General features: G+C 39.9%; 1 protein-coding gene across 2 annotated transcripts in view; it reads left to right on the forward strand.

Annotated features, from left to right (window-relative positions):
• The window catches only part of NET1 (neuroepithelial cell transforming 1), a 68,437-nt gene extending 50,398 nt beyond the window's left edge, over positions 1 to 18,039 (forward strand). The window contains exons 1-10 of one of the 2 annotated variants that reach the window (XM_007055940.4): positions 3,862 to 4,634; positions 10,471 to 10,578; positions 11,442 to 11,609; positions 12,460 to 12,522; positions 13,056 to 13,152; positions 13,286 to 13,362; positions 13,963 to 14,220; positions 14,476 to 14,646; positions 15,446 to 15,632; positions 15,995 to 18,039. In XM_007055940.4, coding sequence (XP_007056002.2) covers positions 4,542 to 4,634; positions 10,471 to 10,578; positions 11,442 to 11,609; positions 12,460 to 12,522; positions 13,056 to 13,152; positions 13,286 to 13,362; positions 13,963 to 14,220; positions 14,476 to 14,646; positions 15,446 to 15,632; positions 15,995 to 16,395 — 1,623 coding nt within the window. In that variant the 5' untranslated portion in view covers positions 3,862 to 4,541 and the 3' untranslated portion in view covers positions 16,396 to 18,039. Of the gene's footprint in view, positions 1 to 3,861; positions 4,635 to 10,470; positions 10,579 to 11,441; positions 11,610 to 12,459; positions 12,523 to 13,055; positions 13,153 to 13,285; positions 13,363 to 13,962; positions 14,221 to 14,475; positions 14,647 to 15,445; positions 15,633 to 15,994 lie in introns of those variants that run through there. The other variant, XM_037889385.2, reaches the window with a different exon arrangement.
• Positions 18,040 to 20,207: the final 2,168 nt, after the last annotated feature.

A 20,207-nucleotide genomic window follows, 5' to 3' on the forward strand; every position in this document is an offset into this window, starting at 1 on the left:
TGGATGTAAGTTAAAACAGCTCTGATTTATGCTACACAGTCCTCTGACCAGACCCAGAACACAGGGATGTGTAAAGGTGGCATTAATAATAATAATGCCTAGCTTTTAATCTGTAGTTCTCAAAGTACTCACAATCATTTTAATGTATTTAGCCTCACAGCACCCCTATGAGGCAAGACAGTGCTGTTATCCCCCTTCTACAGGGATGCTCAGTGACTTCTCCAAGGTCACTTAGGAAATTTGTGGCAGAGTAGGGACTTGAACCCTTATCTCTCAGGTCCTAGGCCAGTGTCTTAGCAATTGGATTATCCTTCCTCCTCTTCATACACTTAGAGTAGCTTGGCTGGAACTGATAATCAAGCCCACTAGGATTTATTTTAATCATATAAACTACTTAAAATGTTCTTTGGGGCATTTGAACACTTAAACAATAAAAAATGAAATCAATCGATTAAGAACATAAACTGGAATTATACAGCATATTTTCTCTTCTCAATGGTGTGTCTAGATGATCATTTGTCAATCTTAAATTTACTTACCCAACATTCACCAAGTTCATGTAAGAACATAGACCCATGGTAATGCTGTTTTTGCCATGTTACTGTACGTGTGTTTGTACTGCTCAAATGATGAGTGCCTGGAGTTTGCCCAAGTGTTGCCGGTGATGAGAAATATCGAAACAGGTTTTTGTAGGTAGGAGGAATTCAGAAATCAGCTCATCCATTACAATGGCAACTGAGAGCTGCATGGTTCAGAGTAGCAGCCGTGTTAGTCTGTATTCACAAAAAGAAAAGGAGTACTTGTGGCATCTTAGGGACTAACAAATTTATTTGAGCATAAGCTTTCGTGAGCTACAGCTCACTTCATCGGATGCTGCATGTGGTTTACGTTGTGGTATTAAAATATCAGCGTTCCCCACAGAAGATCCTTAACAATGCATTGTAATAAATGAACCATATATGCCGAGAATGTTTCCCATTAATGTGCATCATATAAGGTGGCGCACAATGTGCCATGATAGATTTTCCATATGTGTCATAGGAAGATCCTGACATTTCCGTAATGTAACTTACACATAATACATCAGCCTTGAGTTGCATCACCCCAAATCAGACCTAGACACAAGGTGTCATGTGGAAAGGCATGCAACTGAACAGGGATCTTCCTGCAGATGAGTCATATGCTTCAGTAATATATGGCACCAGGTCCTTTCCCTGAGGCTCTGTAATAAGAAATGCTATTTAGCACTTGAATAACAATGTATGCAATACTTTCTAAAGTGCTTTCAAGATGCAGAATATTGTGTTCTAAGCTACTAATTAATAATTTAAATACCAGATTCCACATAATGCGTCCTCTTGTTTGACTGTCCATATCAGAACCTTTTCTTTGTTAACTCTGTGCAGTTCTTAAACATTTAAATCAATAAATGACTGCTCCTTCCAGCGGGGAGAAGCTACCATTGGAATTCCTCAGGAAGTGGTATCAGGACCAATAGTGTTCAATGCCCGCCACGTCCAATTCCTGATTATACTTCATCAGTAAAACTTTCTGGCTACACAAAACGACTTGGATAAAGGAGAAATTGGGGATTATGAGAAGCTTCAAAAGAGCAAATCTAACTGGAAAACTGAACAAAGATGTCTACTTGCTGCCCAGCAGTCTGCTTCATTGGGCATTTGGTTTTCTAAAAATGGCAAAGTGTCTGTATGCACTAAATGGAAATAAACTACTGAAAAATGACATTCCCATATAAAAGATTTAGATTGCATCTGGGATTGTAAAAATCCTGTGGATCCGCCAGACCTACTCACTGCATCTCTAAAAGATCTGCTCTAGGAATCATTTGGGGGAAGTTCTGTGGCCTGTGCCACACAGATAAGACTAGATGATCACATCTTGGTCCCTTCTGGCTTTAGAATCTGTAATCTATGACTCTTTAGTGAGCACAAGAATCCTTCAGTGGAGAATATCATCTATTCTGCTCCTGCATAAAAATGAAGCAGAGTGAAATAGAAAGGATCCTCTGTTGAGGGGAGATCTCTGTAGGGGAGTACCAAAGTGGAGAGTGATGGAGGGAGTCGAACATGGAAGGGGTCTGCTGGTCTAGTGGTTGTGCTTCCAAGTTGGGAACCAAGGTTGAAGCATTGTTTCCTAGGCCAGCATGGGCTGGCAGAAAACTCTACCATATAGCAACCACTATCTAATCTGACTGAAAAATCCAAATGATAATGACCAGGGTTGTGCTGGGAACGGTTTGCTGGTATAGTTAATGCTGGCAAACCCTCCTAGTGTAGATGCAGGATATACTGGCAAAAGGATGATTTTGCTGGTATAATTTATACCATTTCTCTAAGTGAAATAAGCTGTGCTGGCAAAAAAGCATTTTCCTGTTGGTATAACACACTAGGGCTTTTACCGGTATAGAAATGTTGCCAAAAATCACCCCAACTAACATTACTATACCAGCAAAAGCTTCTAGTGTAGACTTGGCCTATGAGGGTGTGGAAGAGTTCAAGGTAACTTCAAAGGGGAGAAAAAAAGCATCTGATCTTTCTTTGGTTCCTTTTGTTGTATATAGAAGTTCTGACCTTTTAAAGTTTTTCCCCCCCTACTTTAGAAATATTAAATCTTCTTTGTTCTCATTTGACACTTGCCTTGGAGTAGCCAAGTGGACTGGGAGCCTTCCAAGCAGTGTGAAATTTTTCAGTGTTCTTATTCCAACTGATCGTTAGGCAGGTTGGTTCAATAGCTGTTATGAAAAACCAAATGGAAAATAGAAGTTTTGAACAGTCTTAGTAAAAATCCCTGCTCTCAGTTGCTCAGGTTCCACTTAGTTCTGTGATGTCAGAATCCCAGTGGTTCTCCAGTTGTCCATAGAATCTGCTGTGAACATCAGTATCAGATCTGCATTTTTAAACTATTTTTGTAAAAAAAAAAAAAAACAGACTATGAAGGCAGAAAAAAAGGCCAGATTTGAAGGGGAAAAAATCTTCCCAGCATTCATTATAAACATAAAAAATGCAACCCCTCTTCCATAGTTCCACAGAACTTTCCACACAGCCTGCCACAGCGGAAAGAAACCTGGTTTATCTCAGCCTGAGGAAGAGAGATTCCTGATGTACGGTGTCAGGGTTAAATAAATCCTGAGAGAAACCTGGACAAAAAGAAGTGGAAGGAGAGAGTGTGACAAATAATGGGGCTTTGGCAGAAGAGGAATTCTCAACAATCTCTGGGGAGGGTGAATTTGTTTGGTTGCAATCCAATTGTTAACTGGATTGGTAGTTAAAAACAGCCAGTAATAATCACCCCTAAACTCCCCCTACCGCAGTTTTAGAAAAAAGAATTCTAGTGTGGGGAGCGACTGTGACACTAAGACAGGTTTCAGAGTAGCAGCCGTGTTAGTCTGTATTCTGCATCCGATGAAGCGAGCTGTAGCTCAAGAAAGCTTATGCTCAAATAGATTGGTTAGTCTCTAAGGTGCCACAAGTCCTCCTTTTCTTCTTGTGACACTAAGGCAACTCTTACCCGAGAGAAAAGGAAATTATTGCTTTATGTGCCATATATTCAGCTTGTGGAATTCACTGCTACTTGATATCAGGGTGACAGTGTAAGCAGGCTTTTAAGAAAGTGATGATAAAATCATTTAGACTAACATTCATTTTAGCTGGCACAGCTGCAATGTTAGATGGGTGGATAATCCAACCTTCCCTTTTGGGATGCAGTCTGTTTGCCTGTGGGGGATTTACCCCTGCCTCTTCTCCTTTATTTAGTGCAAGAATAATTAGCTCTGTTGGAAGGCTTTTCTAATACCTGCTCACATTTAAATAGGGCCACACCTTTCAACTCCATTGAAATGCATTGGATTAGGACTCAGGGCTTTTTGGTTGGAAGGGACAAAGTAGCAAGCAAAGTCCCTCCAAATGAAGGCATTTGGCATGCATCCCTATTTATTTTAATTTTCTACTAACCTCTGAAGTGTTATGTACTGGCTGGCATCAGAGGCAGGATCTCAGATTAGATTGATTTGGCATAGCAATGCCTATCTTTAAGTTTAGAAAAGTATTGAAATGCTGCTCCAGCTGGCTTAGCTCTCTCTTAGCTTGGGTCTAGGAATTACACTAGTCCAGCTGAGAATCTGTCTCTGAAGCAAAGCATTCCTCTTTAGTAAAACTTGTTACCCTCCTTCATGTCGGAGGGGGAAGAAACCAGCTTTTCAACTCCGGGTACAAAAGATCCCCCCCCCCCCCCCCCGCGTGTAAACGGAGAGGCGTAGGTGTGTCATTAACGGTCAGTTCACGAATGATACACGACTCCGCGGGAGCACGCCCATGAAACATATGTTCCTGCCCCTCCCGCTGCCTTGAGGTCTGCGTGCTTTGAACTCCCAGCTCACAAGGCAGGCGGTGCTGTCCCATGGAAACATGAGCGAGACCGTCCCGCAGGTTTCTGAGAGCTCCGGAGAGGAGTTTATAGTAAAGTAGCAGCGGAGGGACTGCGGACGTGGATTAAAAGTAAAGCTTCTGAAGGCAGGAGACAGCATGGTGGCTCATGATGAAGTTGGAGGTCTCCTTCCTATTAAAAGGACTATTCGAGTCCTAGATGCTCAGAATCAATCTTTCAGAGAACAAGAGGTAAGGCGACCCTTTCTGGCCCTGCTGCCTGGATACTTTTATCCTGGTGTGATTTATGGTGAACTGGTCCAAATTCTAACAGCTTTCCGTTGACTTTTTTGTCTCTTGTCAACTGTTGTGTGTTAGAAGATTAATCCTTCTTATGGCAAAACTGCTCCAGCACTTATCCTGCTTATTATGCTAACGCCGAGGGGGCAATTGGGAACAGGACTCCATTGTGCTAGGCACTGTACCAACATAGCCTTAAAGACTTTACCAGCTACGAAGTAGTAATGAGTACTGAATCTAGTACGTGCACTCTGGGTAGTTAGACTCTGACTTCCAAACCGAAGTCGGTTAGCACAGCGGACTTTGGAACTTGCCATATCTGATACAGATAGAGCACCTGTTTGTTTTCTGCTGTATGTAGATTAATTTTTAATTTGTATTAGACTTCTGCTTTAATGACAGTTTTCACAGGACTATGTTCAGAAAAACTTCCTTAGTAGTTGAGGTAGATCGAGAAAACAGAAAATTGCAGCGGAGAGGTCTGAACTTTTTTTATATTCTGCCAAGTTTGTATTTTATACCCTTCCTCTAACAGGAAACAGTTTAAACCTGTGGCTTATCTGTCTTGGACACTGCTTAGTCTGGACTTTATTTTAATTTTGACCTCAAGGAATTATATGGATAGAATTACTTTGTGGCAATTTAAATATCTTTTTCTTTTTGCTGGAATAGGACTTTAAGGACACAGGATTCAGAGTTTTTATGTATTTTTATTTTTGTTAGAGATTAGAAAGGTTAAAACATTCTTTTAAAAAATTCTAATAATTCTGTTTTAGCTAAAAGCTGGCATCGTGTGGTACTTCTTCCAGATCTTTATAGTAAGTTTAAGTATTTTTGAAGCGTTGTTTAATGCTAACATGAGAGCATAAAATTAAGAATTTATGATCAGTGGTATTTCATGTTTTTGTTTTTCTGCCGATGATTGGTTATACTGTTTCTCTTCCATACCTTGAGAATTAGTTTTATTTTGTCTTTCATTAAGTGTTTGTTTTTAGTGTAGTATTAAAATAAAAAAAAACTTAAGAAAGATTTAGGACAATCTTATAGAATCCCATAAACTTAAATCTGATGGGTAAGACTTTCAAAAGCACTTCAGTGGCTTATGAACTCAAGTGATTTAGAAGCGCCTACGTCACTTTTAAAAATGGGACTTAGGCATCTAAGTCACTTAGACATTTTTTGAATATTTTATCCTAAATGTGTAAAGGCCTGATCCTGTAATAATGTATGCCTCTGAGTAATGTTGCTCATGTGAGTAGTCCCCTTGGAGTCACTGGGACTACTTGTATGAGTAAAGTTAAGGGCATGCTCTCAGGATCAGGCCCTAAACTGGGTTTGTTTCCTCCATAAGACTTTTTCTAAAACCCTGCTATTTAATGACTCACGCATTATTTCTTATTGGCTGCTTTGCACATGTTTTTTCTATTAAGGTGTTTACTATGTGTGTAAACAAGTAAGGTTATTTAAAAAAAAAAAAAAAAAAAAAAAAGCTTTGCAATGTTAATGTTGTGTAAGTCAGCCCTATTGCATTCCTGGAGGATTATTGCATACCTCGTGTGTTGACGCAAGGCACAAGTCCAGCAATCCAGTAGAAATGTACTGCCTACGGTATCATCTTGTTAAGAGATGTACATTATAAAAAAGTCAGTTCTGCAGTAAAAGTCTATTTGACACAAGACATCCTATTAAAGTTCTTTTAGTGTCAATTTCTAAAAATTTATAATCCTGCTTTAAGTAGAGAAACTTAAATGCAACCTCAGCTAAGGAGTCACTACTGTCATTTCATAATATATAAGAAAAACTAGATGCTGAGAGAGTTGTGAAATAAACAAGGTAAAAACAGTTTAAGGAATAAATCTGTATCCTTGTATGTATTTATATGTTAGGCTGCGTATTGGACATGTAATTATTATTTTTGGTTTGGGGTGTCAGTAATTACTTTAAGTGAATTTTAGTGTTTGGGCCAGGTACTCAGTTGCTGTCGCCAGCCAGGGAAGTCCTTCATCCACCAAAGAGGTACAGCACAATGCTTCCCCCTTCACTGTGATCACCTTTTTCACTACAAGGAAGTGAGAAGGTGGTTTAATTTATTCAATACTTGGCCTCTGCTGAAACTCAGTTTGAGATGTGGACAACTATCTGCTAAGAACTGGACTGAGCTCAAGCAGACTCGTTTCACATAAATCTTTAAATAATTCTCAGATAGCAATTACATCTGTACACTTCTGACAGAGACCATATTTGAACTAGTGAGTTCAGTCCCTTTTGAATCTCACTGGTAACATTTGGCAGTAATTTGTGCTGTGAATATTTTTTCAATTTCTCACCAGCTTTTCCCATGTTTGTATGCCCTTGTATGTGGAATGTATAACTATACCTGATGATGTAGTACATGATCCTTGTAAAAACAGTAATAATTACTGTGGAGGAAATATTGTACACAGTGCAGGCTCTTAACATTTTAATTCCTTTTGCACTTAAAGAAAACAGAAACCACTTTGGACTGAATCAGCTACAAAATGTGGCTTTTTAAAATGTGTCACATTTGTATCTGTGAAGGAAAAGGTCTTGGAAACTCCTAATTGTTCTCTGCCTCTTCTACCTTCTGAATGGAAAGTGGAAGCATTGCTTTCAACCTGAAATCTTTGCCTGCAATGTCTAGCCCAGATACTTTGTTTAAAACAAACAAACAAAAAGGCCTTGAAAAACTGGTTTTTCAAATGGAAAGAGACATGCTGTTAACTATTGCAGCACTGACACTGAACTAAAACCCAAGAAAGTTGAATAAATGTTAGTTTTTTCTTGAAACTGTAGATTTCCGTAAGTAGAGCTACCCAACAATGGACTATACTGTTTCCAAATGCAGTACTTTTAAATACTGAGCTAATATCATCCCTAATATAAACTCAGTTGAAACTATGGGGTTTACCCCAGGTATGAACTTGGCCCAATGTGGAGTTAAACCCAAAGCTGACATACAGAGAGCATGTGAGAGCATGGCAAAATGCAGTATTTATCCTTTGAAGAAGGAAAACAGGTTTTTGCTAAACTAAGTTTGTGGTGTTATGGTGGTTTCTGTTTTGGGCGATCTTTCCCTCTCCATGTAGCCAAGGCTCTCTGGCTTTGAATTCCTTGGTGGAGGGCATGTTTATCTAGAAAGCTTTCTGATTGTGCTAATTTGTTACTGGTGATGGTTTGTGCAAAATTCATTCTTCCTTAATGCACAGGAGTACTTTGGGGTGTATGGCTTTATTCTTTGTTTAAGAAAGAGAAGTACTTTTGCTGTTTTCACTTCCCACTAGTGTTGGCATGTCTCAGTTTGTATCAATTTATCTGTTCAGAAGAGTGGTAATTTATAAATCCATTCAAACAGGGAGCTCCTTTGTACCGTCTTAGCAAATGGAAAGGAATGCCTTCTGCCAGGCCTTGTGCATATGCATGTGTCACTTCTGTCTCGCACAGATGTGCTGCAAAGGCATTCACATGTGTGCATTAGTGCATATAGTGTGTCATTGTATCTCAGATCTAGAAAGGCTGCTCCTTTGACCCTTTATCAGAGTGAGTTGAGAAATATTATACAAACATCTCATCTGAAACACTGAGATTTCTTACACTGTTCATTTTCACTGCCACATTCTTCCTTCTCATCTCATTTGTATTTCTGTTCTTGGTAGATCTGCATATTTGGTTAATGTCTGTATAAATTCTGCTTATGTTCCTCACTAACTCTCAAGCCTTTCTTAGCTTCATTCTGGTACTTTGATATAAAGTTAAATAGAACTGTAGAATCCATCCCAATGCTCCCTTCAGAAACTTTTATGATTAATTAAGGTGCCCTCTCTTCCAAAGAATATGGGCCAGAGCTTTCTAACGTTTGAATAATCTCTTTGCTGATGGACTCTGTGTATTTAGTACTGTTAAATGGGTCTTCCGTTGCAAATAATGGTCACTGGGACATAACCAGTATGTTCAGCATAAATGAAATGGATAACCAACTTCCTAGTCTTAATGTCATTTTGTTTGCAGCTCTTTTCTGATACCTGTAATATCTTAGTTGTTTTAAGATTGTTAGAATGTGGCACGTGTGAATGTGGCCTCAGCTATCTTATACTGTGCTGAAATTATTTTCATGCTATAGTTGATGCTCTTGTTCCTACTGAAATTAAGTGCTGCTTTTTTCCCCTACAGCTCTAAAGACTTCATTTATATCTTCCCCTCAGTCATATCTTGCTTAATATTGTATATGGGAAGATCTGATTGCTATTCATAGTGTGGCCTCAGTCTGATCTCCTTTACACAGGTTTTACCCCAGTGCAACTCCTCTGCCTTGAGTGGCACTCTGCCTGATTCCCACCATGGCAAATGTGATCCAAATCCAGTGCCATATGTTCCTTTTCTCCTTCTTTGGTTTTTGTCCCTACCCTTACTACACAGAAGCAAAGAATGTCTATGGCTTTAGGTACTTTCTTCGCAATCTGAGACAGGAAATGGAGACCGTAGGGGCCCCTATCTCAATCACTTATGTAATCTTTTCATTCTCCACCTTATTCTCTTTCTACTTACTAGGGATAAATCCACCATAATTAACCAAAAGTGGCTGATAAGACCTTGATAAAATAGCTAATTAGGTTAACTCATTACATTGGTTGTCTAAACCTTCTTTTAAAGTAAACATAACAATAGTAAACCTTAACTGAAGTATCACTGTGATCCGGCAGTCAATTTCAGAGTGCCATTCACTATAGATATGTAACTTGCAATTATTTTTATGTATAACAGAATACTTTGCCTGTCTTGCAGTTTTTCTTCTAGCATCAAACTTTCATTCCATCCTTGCCTTACCTCCCATTGTGCATATCTTTCCAAAAGATACTTTCGGACAGTTACTCTGTATCAGGAACCATATGTTGTAATTACCCTAGCTTGATTATTTTATTAAAATCATATCTGATGTTAAGAGTCTACAGGCTGCAATGAGATGATGACTTTCCGTCTATGGAGGTGCTTCCACTGGAACAGAATTTTTTAATATTTATTGATGAAACTCGTTGCACAAATCAGTGTTCTGCAAAATTAACAACTTTGTTTTTCGGAGTTAAATGATACGGAAGAGAATCTGTTCTCATTTTAGAAAAATAGATTCTAGGCTGAGAGCTTTAAATTTAATCAGCTGACTTCTCCCTCCATATTTACCTGTGCTTCACTGGGATGTCCAGCATGTAATACATCTGCCATTTGTTATATTTGCTACATAAAACTGTCTTGCGCTCTGGCTGTTCTTTATGCCTCCTGCCTCCAAAACAAAATAAAACAATGGAATCCATGTTCTCCTTGGGAGAAAACACTCAGTCCTGACACGAAAAGGGCAGATCCTCATCTGGTGTAAATTTGCCATAGCTCAGTCAAGGGGGTGGTGACAAGTTACATTTGGGCTGCGACTCAGCTAGTGTGTCTCCAGCTGTTCACAAGAAGAGTGAAGCCGTTCTGAGTCTTGCCTATTTACTGTTCACAACTAATTTTGAACATCCTGATTATAATGGATTCCATTACCCTTGTCTCTTGCAACACTGAAGAACTTGTTTGCAACTTGAGTGTGACCTTCATGTTTAAATATTGACAGTGTCCGGTTTGAGTTTACGGGGGATGACTGCTTCAAAGCACTGTGCTTTTCTCTATTTTGAAACTATAAATCTGCTTATGCCTTAAACAAGCCTGGGCAGCATTGATACATCAAGGCTAAGTAAACCACAGTCAGTATAATGTGTTCTTTTTTGTTTATAACTTACAGGAGCCAAGTAATAAGCGGATTCGACCTCTAGCTCGGGTCACATCCTTGGCGAACTTGATCTCCCCTGTAAGAAATGGTGCAGTCCGGCGTTTTGGTCAGACAATACAGGTAAAGAATATGTGAATATGGAAGCAATATGCCCTGTGGAATTGATGCCATAATTTCAAGGCATCTCTTGGGAAACTGACCCATACCAAATCAGTGCACAGAAAGGAGCTGCAGGTTCCTAAACCACCCCTGGTTCATGGTGAAAAAAGCTCCCTTGAATGCACACCTGATAAGTAACTCTTAAGTGCTACGAGGTCCCTAAATGCAGATCAAATCTGATATGCTCCAGGAATGACCTCTTCTATGCTCCTGAGCCACGCAAGCACATTGAGAGGGGTGAAGAGTTTGCTGCTTCTGTTGGTTTTATTTAGGTAGTATAAAATATCCATGTTGCTTGCAGTTTAGGAAGGGGGAAGGAATAAACCAGCTTAAAAGGAGGGAGTCAACTGATACACAAATCAGTGTATATTCTAGTAATGTACATGGTATGTATTATAGTGTGTGCTTAAACACAGAGTTACACTAGACCTAGATCTATAACCCAGATGTAGAGACATTGCAAAACACTAGAGATTGTTAGCATCACCAGAACCCAGAGGTGGAATTAGTCTTAATTTATGCGCTTCATTGTGCCTTGTAACTAGATTTCAGTCTCCATTTTTTTTCCTCCTCCAGAAGCAATTCTGGTTCACAGTGTGATGAGAGGGATGTGAGGAAAGAGTCTGGCAGTTGCAGATCATAGGGGCTTTATCACCAGTTATGAAATACTCCTTTTACTTGAGGAAAAGCGTCTTCTGAGTGTGTCTTCCTGTTCTGGGCGGTAGAGGAAGGGCAAAGGGGGGGTTGGGAGTGGTGTATGGATGACACTTATGTACATCTGCAAGAAATAAACTTTTCATATATTTTTTTTCCCCCTCCAATAGTCATTTTCCCTCCGTGGTGACAGCAAATCCCCCGGCTGTTCCCAGAAGTCATGTAGCAGATCTGCCGCCCCAACACCTCCTAAAAGAAGAAACAGTGTCCTTTGGTCAGAGATGTTAGATGTCAACATGAAAGAGACCCTGAGCACCAAAGAAATTAAACGCCAGGAGGTAGGCTGTCAATCAACCATTAGGCATTTGGTACCTTTAGTTATCCTGTTCGGAGGAAGAGGAAGCAGATGAAGGGGGAGGGAGAAATTGTTATTTATTAAAGTGATTGTATTCTGTGGTATGCTCTGACTTAGAGGAAATGATCCACTTGTATTAACTTTCTGAAAATTAAGGAGTCTATTGCTAAATTGATTAGTTATGTTGAGTGCCCAACTTCAGATGCCTCAAGGGAGCCTCGTTTTTCAGAAGGTGGTGCTCAGCACATCCAAAGTTATTAGTCATTTTTGAAATTTTAGACTAGAGAGTTCTTTTTTTAAGGCCAGATTATTTCCTCTAAAAGCTCTTGACAGTGGGTTAAGGGCCAAATGGTGAGGCCTTTGTATATTTAGTTTTTAGGCAGCACTTCTATTGACTAAGTAGAAACCGAGTAATGAATTCTGGGATTTTGACCTTCGTGTTCTTTTCAGGTAAATCTCTGCACTTCATATGCAAAAGTCGTGAGTAGGCAGGTGCTAGTATTTAGTTTGGCCGTTTAGTTTCAAAGCTTTCACACAGTTAAGAGTAGTGTACCTTTCTCAGCACAAAGGAAGAGGGAGGAATTACTTTGGATTGTAACACTGAGGTGGCACACTGGAGTTCAGCCAGCAGAACCTTGCTTGTTTCAGACTATGCAGAGACTTTGATTTGTTACTCACACTTAGGGTTTTTATCAAAAACTGAACAGAAGTGGGGTACAAAGTATATAACGTAGCAATGTGTTCACGTTCAAAGAGCAGCTAGACTTCATTGTCCGCTTTGCTCTCTCAAATGAGGCAATAACTCAATGTCTTGCCCTCTCTCTCTCTCTCAGGCAATATATGAACTGTCCAGAGGAGAACAGGATTTAATTGAGGATCTGAAACTTGCCAGAAAGGCTAGTATTTTTCTTCTTTCCTTATGGTCAGCGATCACATATAAAAGCTTAATGAGGTCATCTTCATGTGTGCAAACAGAGTGTGGATTAGCACTATGCTTTGAACCCACTGTGTATTGCATTAAAAATGGTGAAGTGAACAGTCCTACAGTCATTGTACTGGATTGTTTCATAATAAATCGGGTGAAAAAGTATACTCTGCAATAATCTAGTTCCACAGCAAATATTTGTGGGTACTCTTTCCCCATATAAAAGTTATCTTGGGAGCAGTTTCGGTACTAGAATCTTTTCTTCACTTTTGTGGTCCTAGTACCTGTATATAAGGCTCAATTCTGCACTCAAAGTCAATGGGACTGTTGCTGTTAACGTCCATGAGTGCAGGGTCAGACCTAGGCTGCACATGAGACCTTCCCGCTCTTAATAACTGTAGATCTACAAATATTTTCCCAAATATAATAATAACTTTCTTTGGGGGGATTTTAATAACTTTCTTTGGGGGGATCTTGATGTAATTTTGCACTATTCCTTGACAGGCTTATCATGACCCCATGTTGAAACTGTCTATCATGGCAGAGGAGGAACTCACACACATATTTGGGGACTTGGATTCTTATATCCCTCTGCATGAAGGTAAGAGCAGCTACCTAATTTTCAGTCTTGGACAATTGTTAAAAATCTGCATTTTCTAATTCAAATCCTAAAGACTTCCTGACCCATACCTGAGATGCTTGTGGCATTTCCCATTTTTGCTTGTAAATTTCAGACTTCTTGGCAAGGCTCAGAGAAGCAACAAGACCTGATGGAACAGTGGAGCAGATTGGGCCCATACTTGTGAAATGGGTGAGTATCACTTTGGTCATTTACTCTAACTAGCTGACAGGGAAACAAGACCTAAAACTGTGATGAGTTTAAATGAGGTTTGAAGTTAGTAGCTACAAAGCAACACGCTTTTGTTGCCTTATGTTAAAGATCTCAAGTGAAATCCCTGGCTGCACTGAAATCAATGGGAGTCCTTTGACACCAGTGGGGCCAGAATTTCACCCCTGCGATGACTTAAATGTGCAATGTCTTTTTTTTCCGGCCCCTTTATAAGTGAGGTGATCGCAGGACTCTTATCACCGTTTAACCTTAAACGTCAAAGGATTAGATGCAGAGCCATTCCCCCCACAAATTAACTGCGCATATGCAATTTAAATCTTCAGCTCGTTTTAAGGTCAAACCAAATAGTCTGTTAAGAGATAATCCAACTGCATAAGTATGACATGTTCCTATGGGTCAATACTTCCCTCAAGAGAATCTAACAAATGGTTTCAGAGTAGCAGCTGTATTAGTCTGTATCCACAAAAAGAAAGGGAGGACTTGTGGCACCTTAGAGACTAACAAATTTATTTGAGCATAAGCTTTCGTGAGCTAATAAATGTTGCTCTGTTGTCCTTTTAGTTACCAGGACTCAATGCCTACAAAGGTTACTGCAGTAACCAATTGGCAGCCAAAGCTCTTCTGGATCAGAAGAAGCAAGACCGTAGAGTCCAGGACTTCCTTCAGCGCTGTCTTGAATCCCCTTTCAGTCGCAAGCTAGACCTCTGGAGCTTCCTAGATATTCCTCGAAGTCGGCTGGTGAAATATCCACTGCTCTTAAAAGAAATTCTTAAACATACTCCTAAAGATCATGCTGATGTCCAGATTTTGGAAGAAGCAGTAAGTAATAATTAAGATATTACATAACCATATAACTCTGGGGTTATAAGAAAGCTCTTAAATCCTCAGTCATGGAGGGGTATGTTTTTCAAAACAGGCCCAATCCTGCAAATGGAACTTCAGTGAAATTCAGTGGGTGATTTGTCCTGAGCTCTTACAGGATCAAAGCTAGTTATTATAGCAGAGCTTAAAGAATGGGTAAACTAAAGCATAAATCCCCATGCAATCAAACTTTTAAAACATTTTGTTTTATAGATCTCTATAATCCAAGGAGTCCTCTCTGACATCAACTTGAAGAAGGGAGAATCAGAATGTCAGTATTACATTGACAAGCTGGAATATCTGGACGAGAAGCAAAAGGACCCTAGAATCGAAGCCAGCAAAGTGTTACTGTGCCATGGGGAGCTGAAGAATAAGAATGGGCATGTAAGTTTTGTCTGATTATTGGTGTCTTATGTTAATTTGAAAGCTTGAAATTGGGAGCTTTCCTCCCGCTTCATCCCCACCTCTGGAGAAGGATAGACTGAAGCTGTTGGTTAGCCAGAGCAGAGCAGGGATCCTTTAAGCCCTCAGCCCTAATTTTAGAGGACGCTAACGAATCCAAAATACATAAAAAGAGAATTCATGTGATGTCTTGCTTTATTTAATTTTACAGGAAAGCTGACTACTGCCAGTGTTTCTAAGGGCCTTCAGATATTGCAAAATCATTCGCATAAAACTACCAAAGGAAGCATGCTATGCATTTAGCACTCAATCAAAAAGTTTTTCCTGTCTTAACATTTACTGTGAAGGTGTCATAACATTCCCAATAATGTAATCTGGCCTTTAGCTCTTCCAAACAAATGCTGTCTGCACAGAGCTACTTGAGTGGAAATGAAGTGACAACGGTTTATCTTCTCCCCAAGTCATCTTAAATTACAGCAGCATCTGATAGCACCGCACTAGCTTTACAACAACGCCCTATAGAGCTTTACAAAGAACAGTGGACATACGCAGAGAGCAGATTCAGACCCACAGTCTTATGAAAATACCATCATTGTCAGGGGTCATGTATTACTACAGAGGTACTATAACAGGACATTTAACGAGGTTCATGTAGGTAGGATTGATGATAGTGTAGCGTCAACCCAGAGTGATGTGACTATTTTGAGAACAGTATGTTTTAATCTGATTATAAACGCAAACATTTCCACAAGGCTACTCTGGGTTTTTTTTCCTTTTTTAGAAGCTGTATGTTTTCCTCTTCCAAGACATCTTGGTTTTAACTCGGCCAGTCACTCGTAATGAGCGTCACTCTTACCAGGTGTACAGACAACCGATCCCAGTTCAGGAGCTGGTGCTGGAGGACCTGCAGGATGGCGATGTGAAAATGGGAGGGTCCTTCAGAGGGGCTTTTAGCAATTCAGATAAAGGTACAAAACAAGCCAATTAGTCCTCATTAGTAATGCACACTTGTCAAGCCACTCGGTGTAAAGGAATTATGTTAACATGTGGGGAGGTCTAGGAATTGTTGTGTGCACTTTAAGTCCTGCTCAGAGAGCAGGCAGGAAATGTGTGTGACCTGCCTTTGCACCGTCATAAGTGAATTGTGTCTGAAATGGTGGAAATCAAATGTGCAGACTAGATGCTTTGCATTCTCTGTTCAATGCACATGTTTTGAGAAATTCCTCCATAACCACAAACACATAAACAGATGTTTAGGACAGTAGTCTCAATAGAATCCTTAAGTACTAATTTGCAGAACTGATTTTCCTTTTCTGATGATTATCTTCAGCTAAAAATATCTTCAGAGTTCGGTTCCAAGACCCCTCCTCCGGCCAATCCCACACACTGCAGGCCAATGATATCTTCCACAAGCAGCAATGGTTTAATTATATTAGAATGGCCATCGCACCTTTCCAGCGGGCTGCTGCTCCAACAGACCTGAAAGAATTGCCCGAGCTCAGTGAAGAGTCTGAAGAGAACAACCCATCTGCTTCCAACGTCAAAGTCCAGAGGAGGCAGTCCACTATGTCTGGTATAGTTCAGATGGAGCTAGACGAAAACACATCAGAGTGTGGATCCATTATGGACATGGAGGAAGCCAAGAGCGTGAAAACACACAGAACGCAATCTGGGCACAAAAGAACAAGAGAAAAGCCATTAAGCAGCAAACGGAAAGAAACATTAGTGTAAAAGGAGCCCAGGGATTTCCTAGCGGAAGGACTGTTTATTTATAAATAATGTGTACATTTTTCTTCTTGTAACGTGAGCATGATGGGATTACTCTGCTGAACATAAATGTATTTTGTTTAATGGCAGCTACTGGTATGCAGTTAACACTGTTGAGCTGGAGTCTGTTTTTTGAAGAAGATATGGCAACCTTGATTCAGATTTTTAGTGTGAAATAAACAATGATTCAAAAGTTCCCATGCTTTTGACTGTTATTTAATGGCAGACTTGAAGAGTAGACTTCAGTTTTCCAAAGCAGTGTTATGGTACCGTATTTGAAACGGGAAAACATCAAGTAATCTGTATTGGCGATAATGTCAATGTGCTCCCTTGAGGGAAATCCAGCAAGTTTCAGGCTATGCGCCATTCACAACTTTTGGATCAATGTTGCAAAAGAACTTTAAAATTAGAACTAAAGCTGAGCAATTTTGTATTCTTGCCCTTATGAGATGCATGTTTTGCAGTGTTGGATTATTTTATTTCATGCAATACAGTGTTTTAAAAAACAGACCCCAGGTTCAATGAGTTTTCCATTTTACCTACTGGAACTCTTCATCTTTGTTTGCTCACTGTACATTCCTCATTTTCATTTACATAACCTGCCGGGTATTTAATTTTTTATATTTTAAAATAGGTTTTTTTAGATCTTTTTGTTTTGTATTTTTAATTATTTCAATGTATTGTATTTTGAGACTTTGAACTTGGCATTTTCTTTAAGTACTTGATCTTTCTTGTTCAAAAATGTCTCTGTGTGTGTGTGTGTGTGTGTGTGTGTGTGTGTGTATATATATATATTTTTTTTTTCCTTCTATTTTTTAAAGTCAATTCAAAACTTTGCAAAATGAAACCAAGCCATACTGTTTTGAGCGGCTAGGAATAAGGGAAAACAACTCACTCAGTGTAGCATTTTGAGTTGGTTATGATAAGCAAGTTAAATGGCTTGTGTGTGCTCTAGACTACTGAAAGACAACTGTGTTAATAAGAGCTGAAGGCTTTAAGAATGTCGCAGAAGGTTTGTGTGGAGAGAAGCATTGACAGTGGCAAATTGCGCAGAAGAGAAAGTTGTTTGCTTTATGTGGCAAAATGAAACATCTGAAGTTCATCGGAATATGAAAGACAGTTCTGGAGGCAAACATGAGGGTATATTGTATGTCATAGAAGAATGGAGAAGAGAAAGGATGTGATGTTATGAAGAGAAGAAATGGAAAGTGATCAAGTATTTATACTTGTAATAATAACAAAGTTGACACATTTTTGGTGGCCTTAATAATCATAGGGATGAATGAAAGTAACTCAGTAAGCCTTATGCTGCAAAATGGCATAGGAACAATTATACGAAGTGGTAACTGCTGCAATTCAAACGATAAGGTTTTTTCCTTTCATTGAGACAGTAATGAAAGCCGATAATAAGGCTCCTAAAGCATTACATGAATCAGCCTTCAAGAGTCTGTAACTCGGATGTAAAGAGTTATTATGTGCAAGCTGTTGGGCTGGCAGTGATAAAAATTGGAAAAGAATGTAAATAGACACAACAAAATGAGTGGTTCTCTGTAAATGTACTGTACAGTTTAAAGTGCCAAGTACAATTAAATTCCTGACAGCATCTCACTTGTATTGTGTATGTTGATGCAAGGGGGGAAGTGGAAATATCCCTGAGTAAATCCTCCTCATCACAAATATCATGCCTCTCAGGAAGCAGTATTCTTTGTTTCAGGGTATGTTACTGATTCAACAAACCGTCTCTCAAAGTGGACCCACCCAAAGCAATGGGACTACTTGTGTACAGAAGAGCTAGTCACATGACAAGGGGTTTTACAGAATGAGGAGCCAGAAGAAGGGACAGGGCCCATTGCTGTAAATCGGCAAACACCAATGTCATTGTCAAATACACCTCGCCTGAGATGTGGGCTCTGCAGTTCCTGGGAGCCATTGCTGGTTGTGATCGAAGTCCTCTCTCCAGCTTGTGAAGGACTTCATGAAGTCTAATGCTGGGAAGGCTACGAATTACCCAGTAGCTTTGCACCAATAACCCTAACACTTGGCTAGACACGAGCCTAGTTTTTACTGCTTTACGTTTGAGGTTCCAAAATGGAACTCTGACAGCAGCAAGCTTCCATGCATGACACATGCAGAACTCATTCTGTAAAGGGGTATACAACCCAAATTGCTCCCATTCAAGCAGTGTGTTTTTAATTTTCTCAACTCCTGGAAGTACAGATGCAAAAGTATCTATTTAAACCAGTGATGATGATGGTGTCAGTGCCCCCCAATAGACCCTCTATTCTCTTTTCACCCTGGCTTTTCCCTGAGATCGAAAGGCTCTGTGTATTCTGGGGTTGAACGGATAGCCTAGACTGTTACAAAATATTTTAATCTAACGGATATAATTATGTTTTGCCTGGATGGGGTGGACCCGGCATAGTCATTTTAAACTTGGCTCTGTTTTAGACCAGGTGAATGCCTTGTTTAGAACAGTCTGTAAAGATATACTGTACTTGCTTTGCCAATCAGACATGGGAGCATTTGCAAACCATCTCTACTGACACACTTTTTGTTAATGGGACCAACAAAGAGAACAAACAATACTGTGTGACCATGGACCAAGTTCACTTAAGTTCCCTTCTCTCTATTCTCCAAGTATCAGAGAGAGAGGGTAGCTTCCAGTTATCCCCCAAAAATCAGAGAGAGCTAGCTTCCAGTTATCCCCCTGAAACCAGATTGGACCCAGACATATCAGAGAGAACTCTACAGACATTCCACTGAGGTGTAAAAACGATTCCGATACTGCTTTCAAACTCACTCAGTAAAAATTCGGAGGAGGGGCCGGGGGGGGGGAGAATCCTTCCTTGGTAAAGATTTATAAATAACTCATTGAAACAACCAACCAAGAAATAGACACAATCTTCTAATGAAAGCCAAAGGGAGAGGTGGTGTGGCATTCCTGAATCTCTCAGAGCTTTGGGACTGATTATCTAAAAGCATCTATTGAGTTGCTCTATCGATGTGGTCTCTGGAAAATGAGATTCAGATGGAGTAGGGCTTCAGAAAAGTCAGTGACCATCCAATGAATAAGACAACTGGCCCTATGTAACCCGTTCAACAGATATTGCATTGGGTAGTAAGGATTGGGTTAATATTTGAGTACTGACATTGTCCTGGACCCTGTAGCGAACACAAACATAGTCCCTGCCTTTACCTGGTTACAGAATTACCTTCACTTCCTATAAAGTTCACTCCAGGCTTTTAGACACAGAGGCCTAGCCACATTCAATTTTTTTTTTTTTCTTAAAATTTCCCATCGTTGCGATCACTGCTGCAGATCTACTGGTGCTATCAACAGGGGAAGTTCTACTCCAGCTCGGCTGTTTGTATTTCAGCTCTTGTGTTACCTAGATCTGCTCTGAGCAGCACTGGAGGACATGGGCAAACCATCTACTGTCCCAGGCCATGCTGCCTGGGAGGTAGCAACTGTCAGACATGTTAGGAGAAAAAAGTTTAGTGTAGAGCCAGCCAGGGTGTGAGTTCTCATAAACAGGAGAGAGGGTCTTATGAACCGGATGGGTCTACTCAAAAACAACGGTTTGGGTCCATAGGCACTACTACTAAGAGAGATGCTCATTTTGCTCTCTTACAGATCTGAAGGACTCACTGTCCCATTTTGAAAAGCAACCACCTAGAAAGGAATCTCTTTTATTTTTCAATACTATGTTAGAAACAAACGATAACTATCTGCAAGTCTCTAAGGAAGGGTAAGAATGGGATACATACATGCATGG

Source organism: Chelonia mydas, chromosome 1 (assembly GCF_015237465.2).
Source record: "Chelonia mydas isolate rCheMyd1 chromosome 1, rCheMyd1.pri.v2, whole genome shotgun sequence".
NCBI lineage: Eukaryota > Metazoa > Chordata > Testudines > Cheloniidae > Chelonia > Chelonia mydas.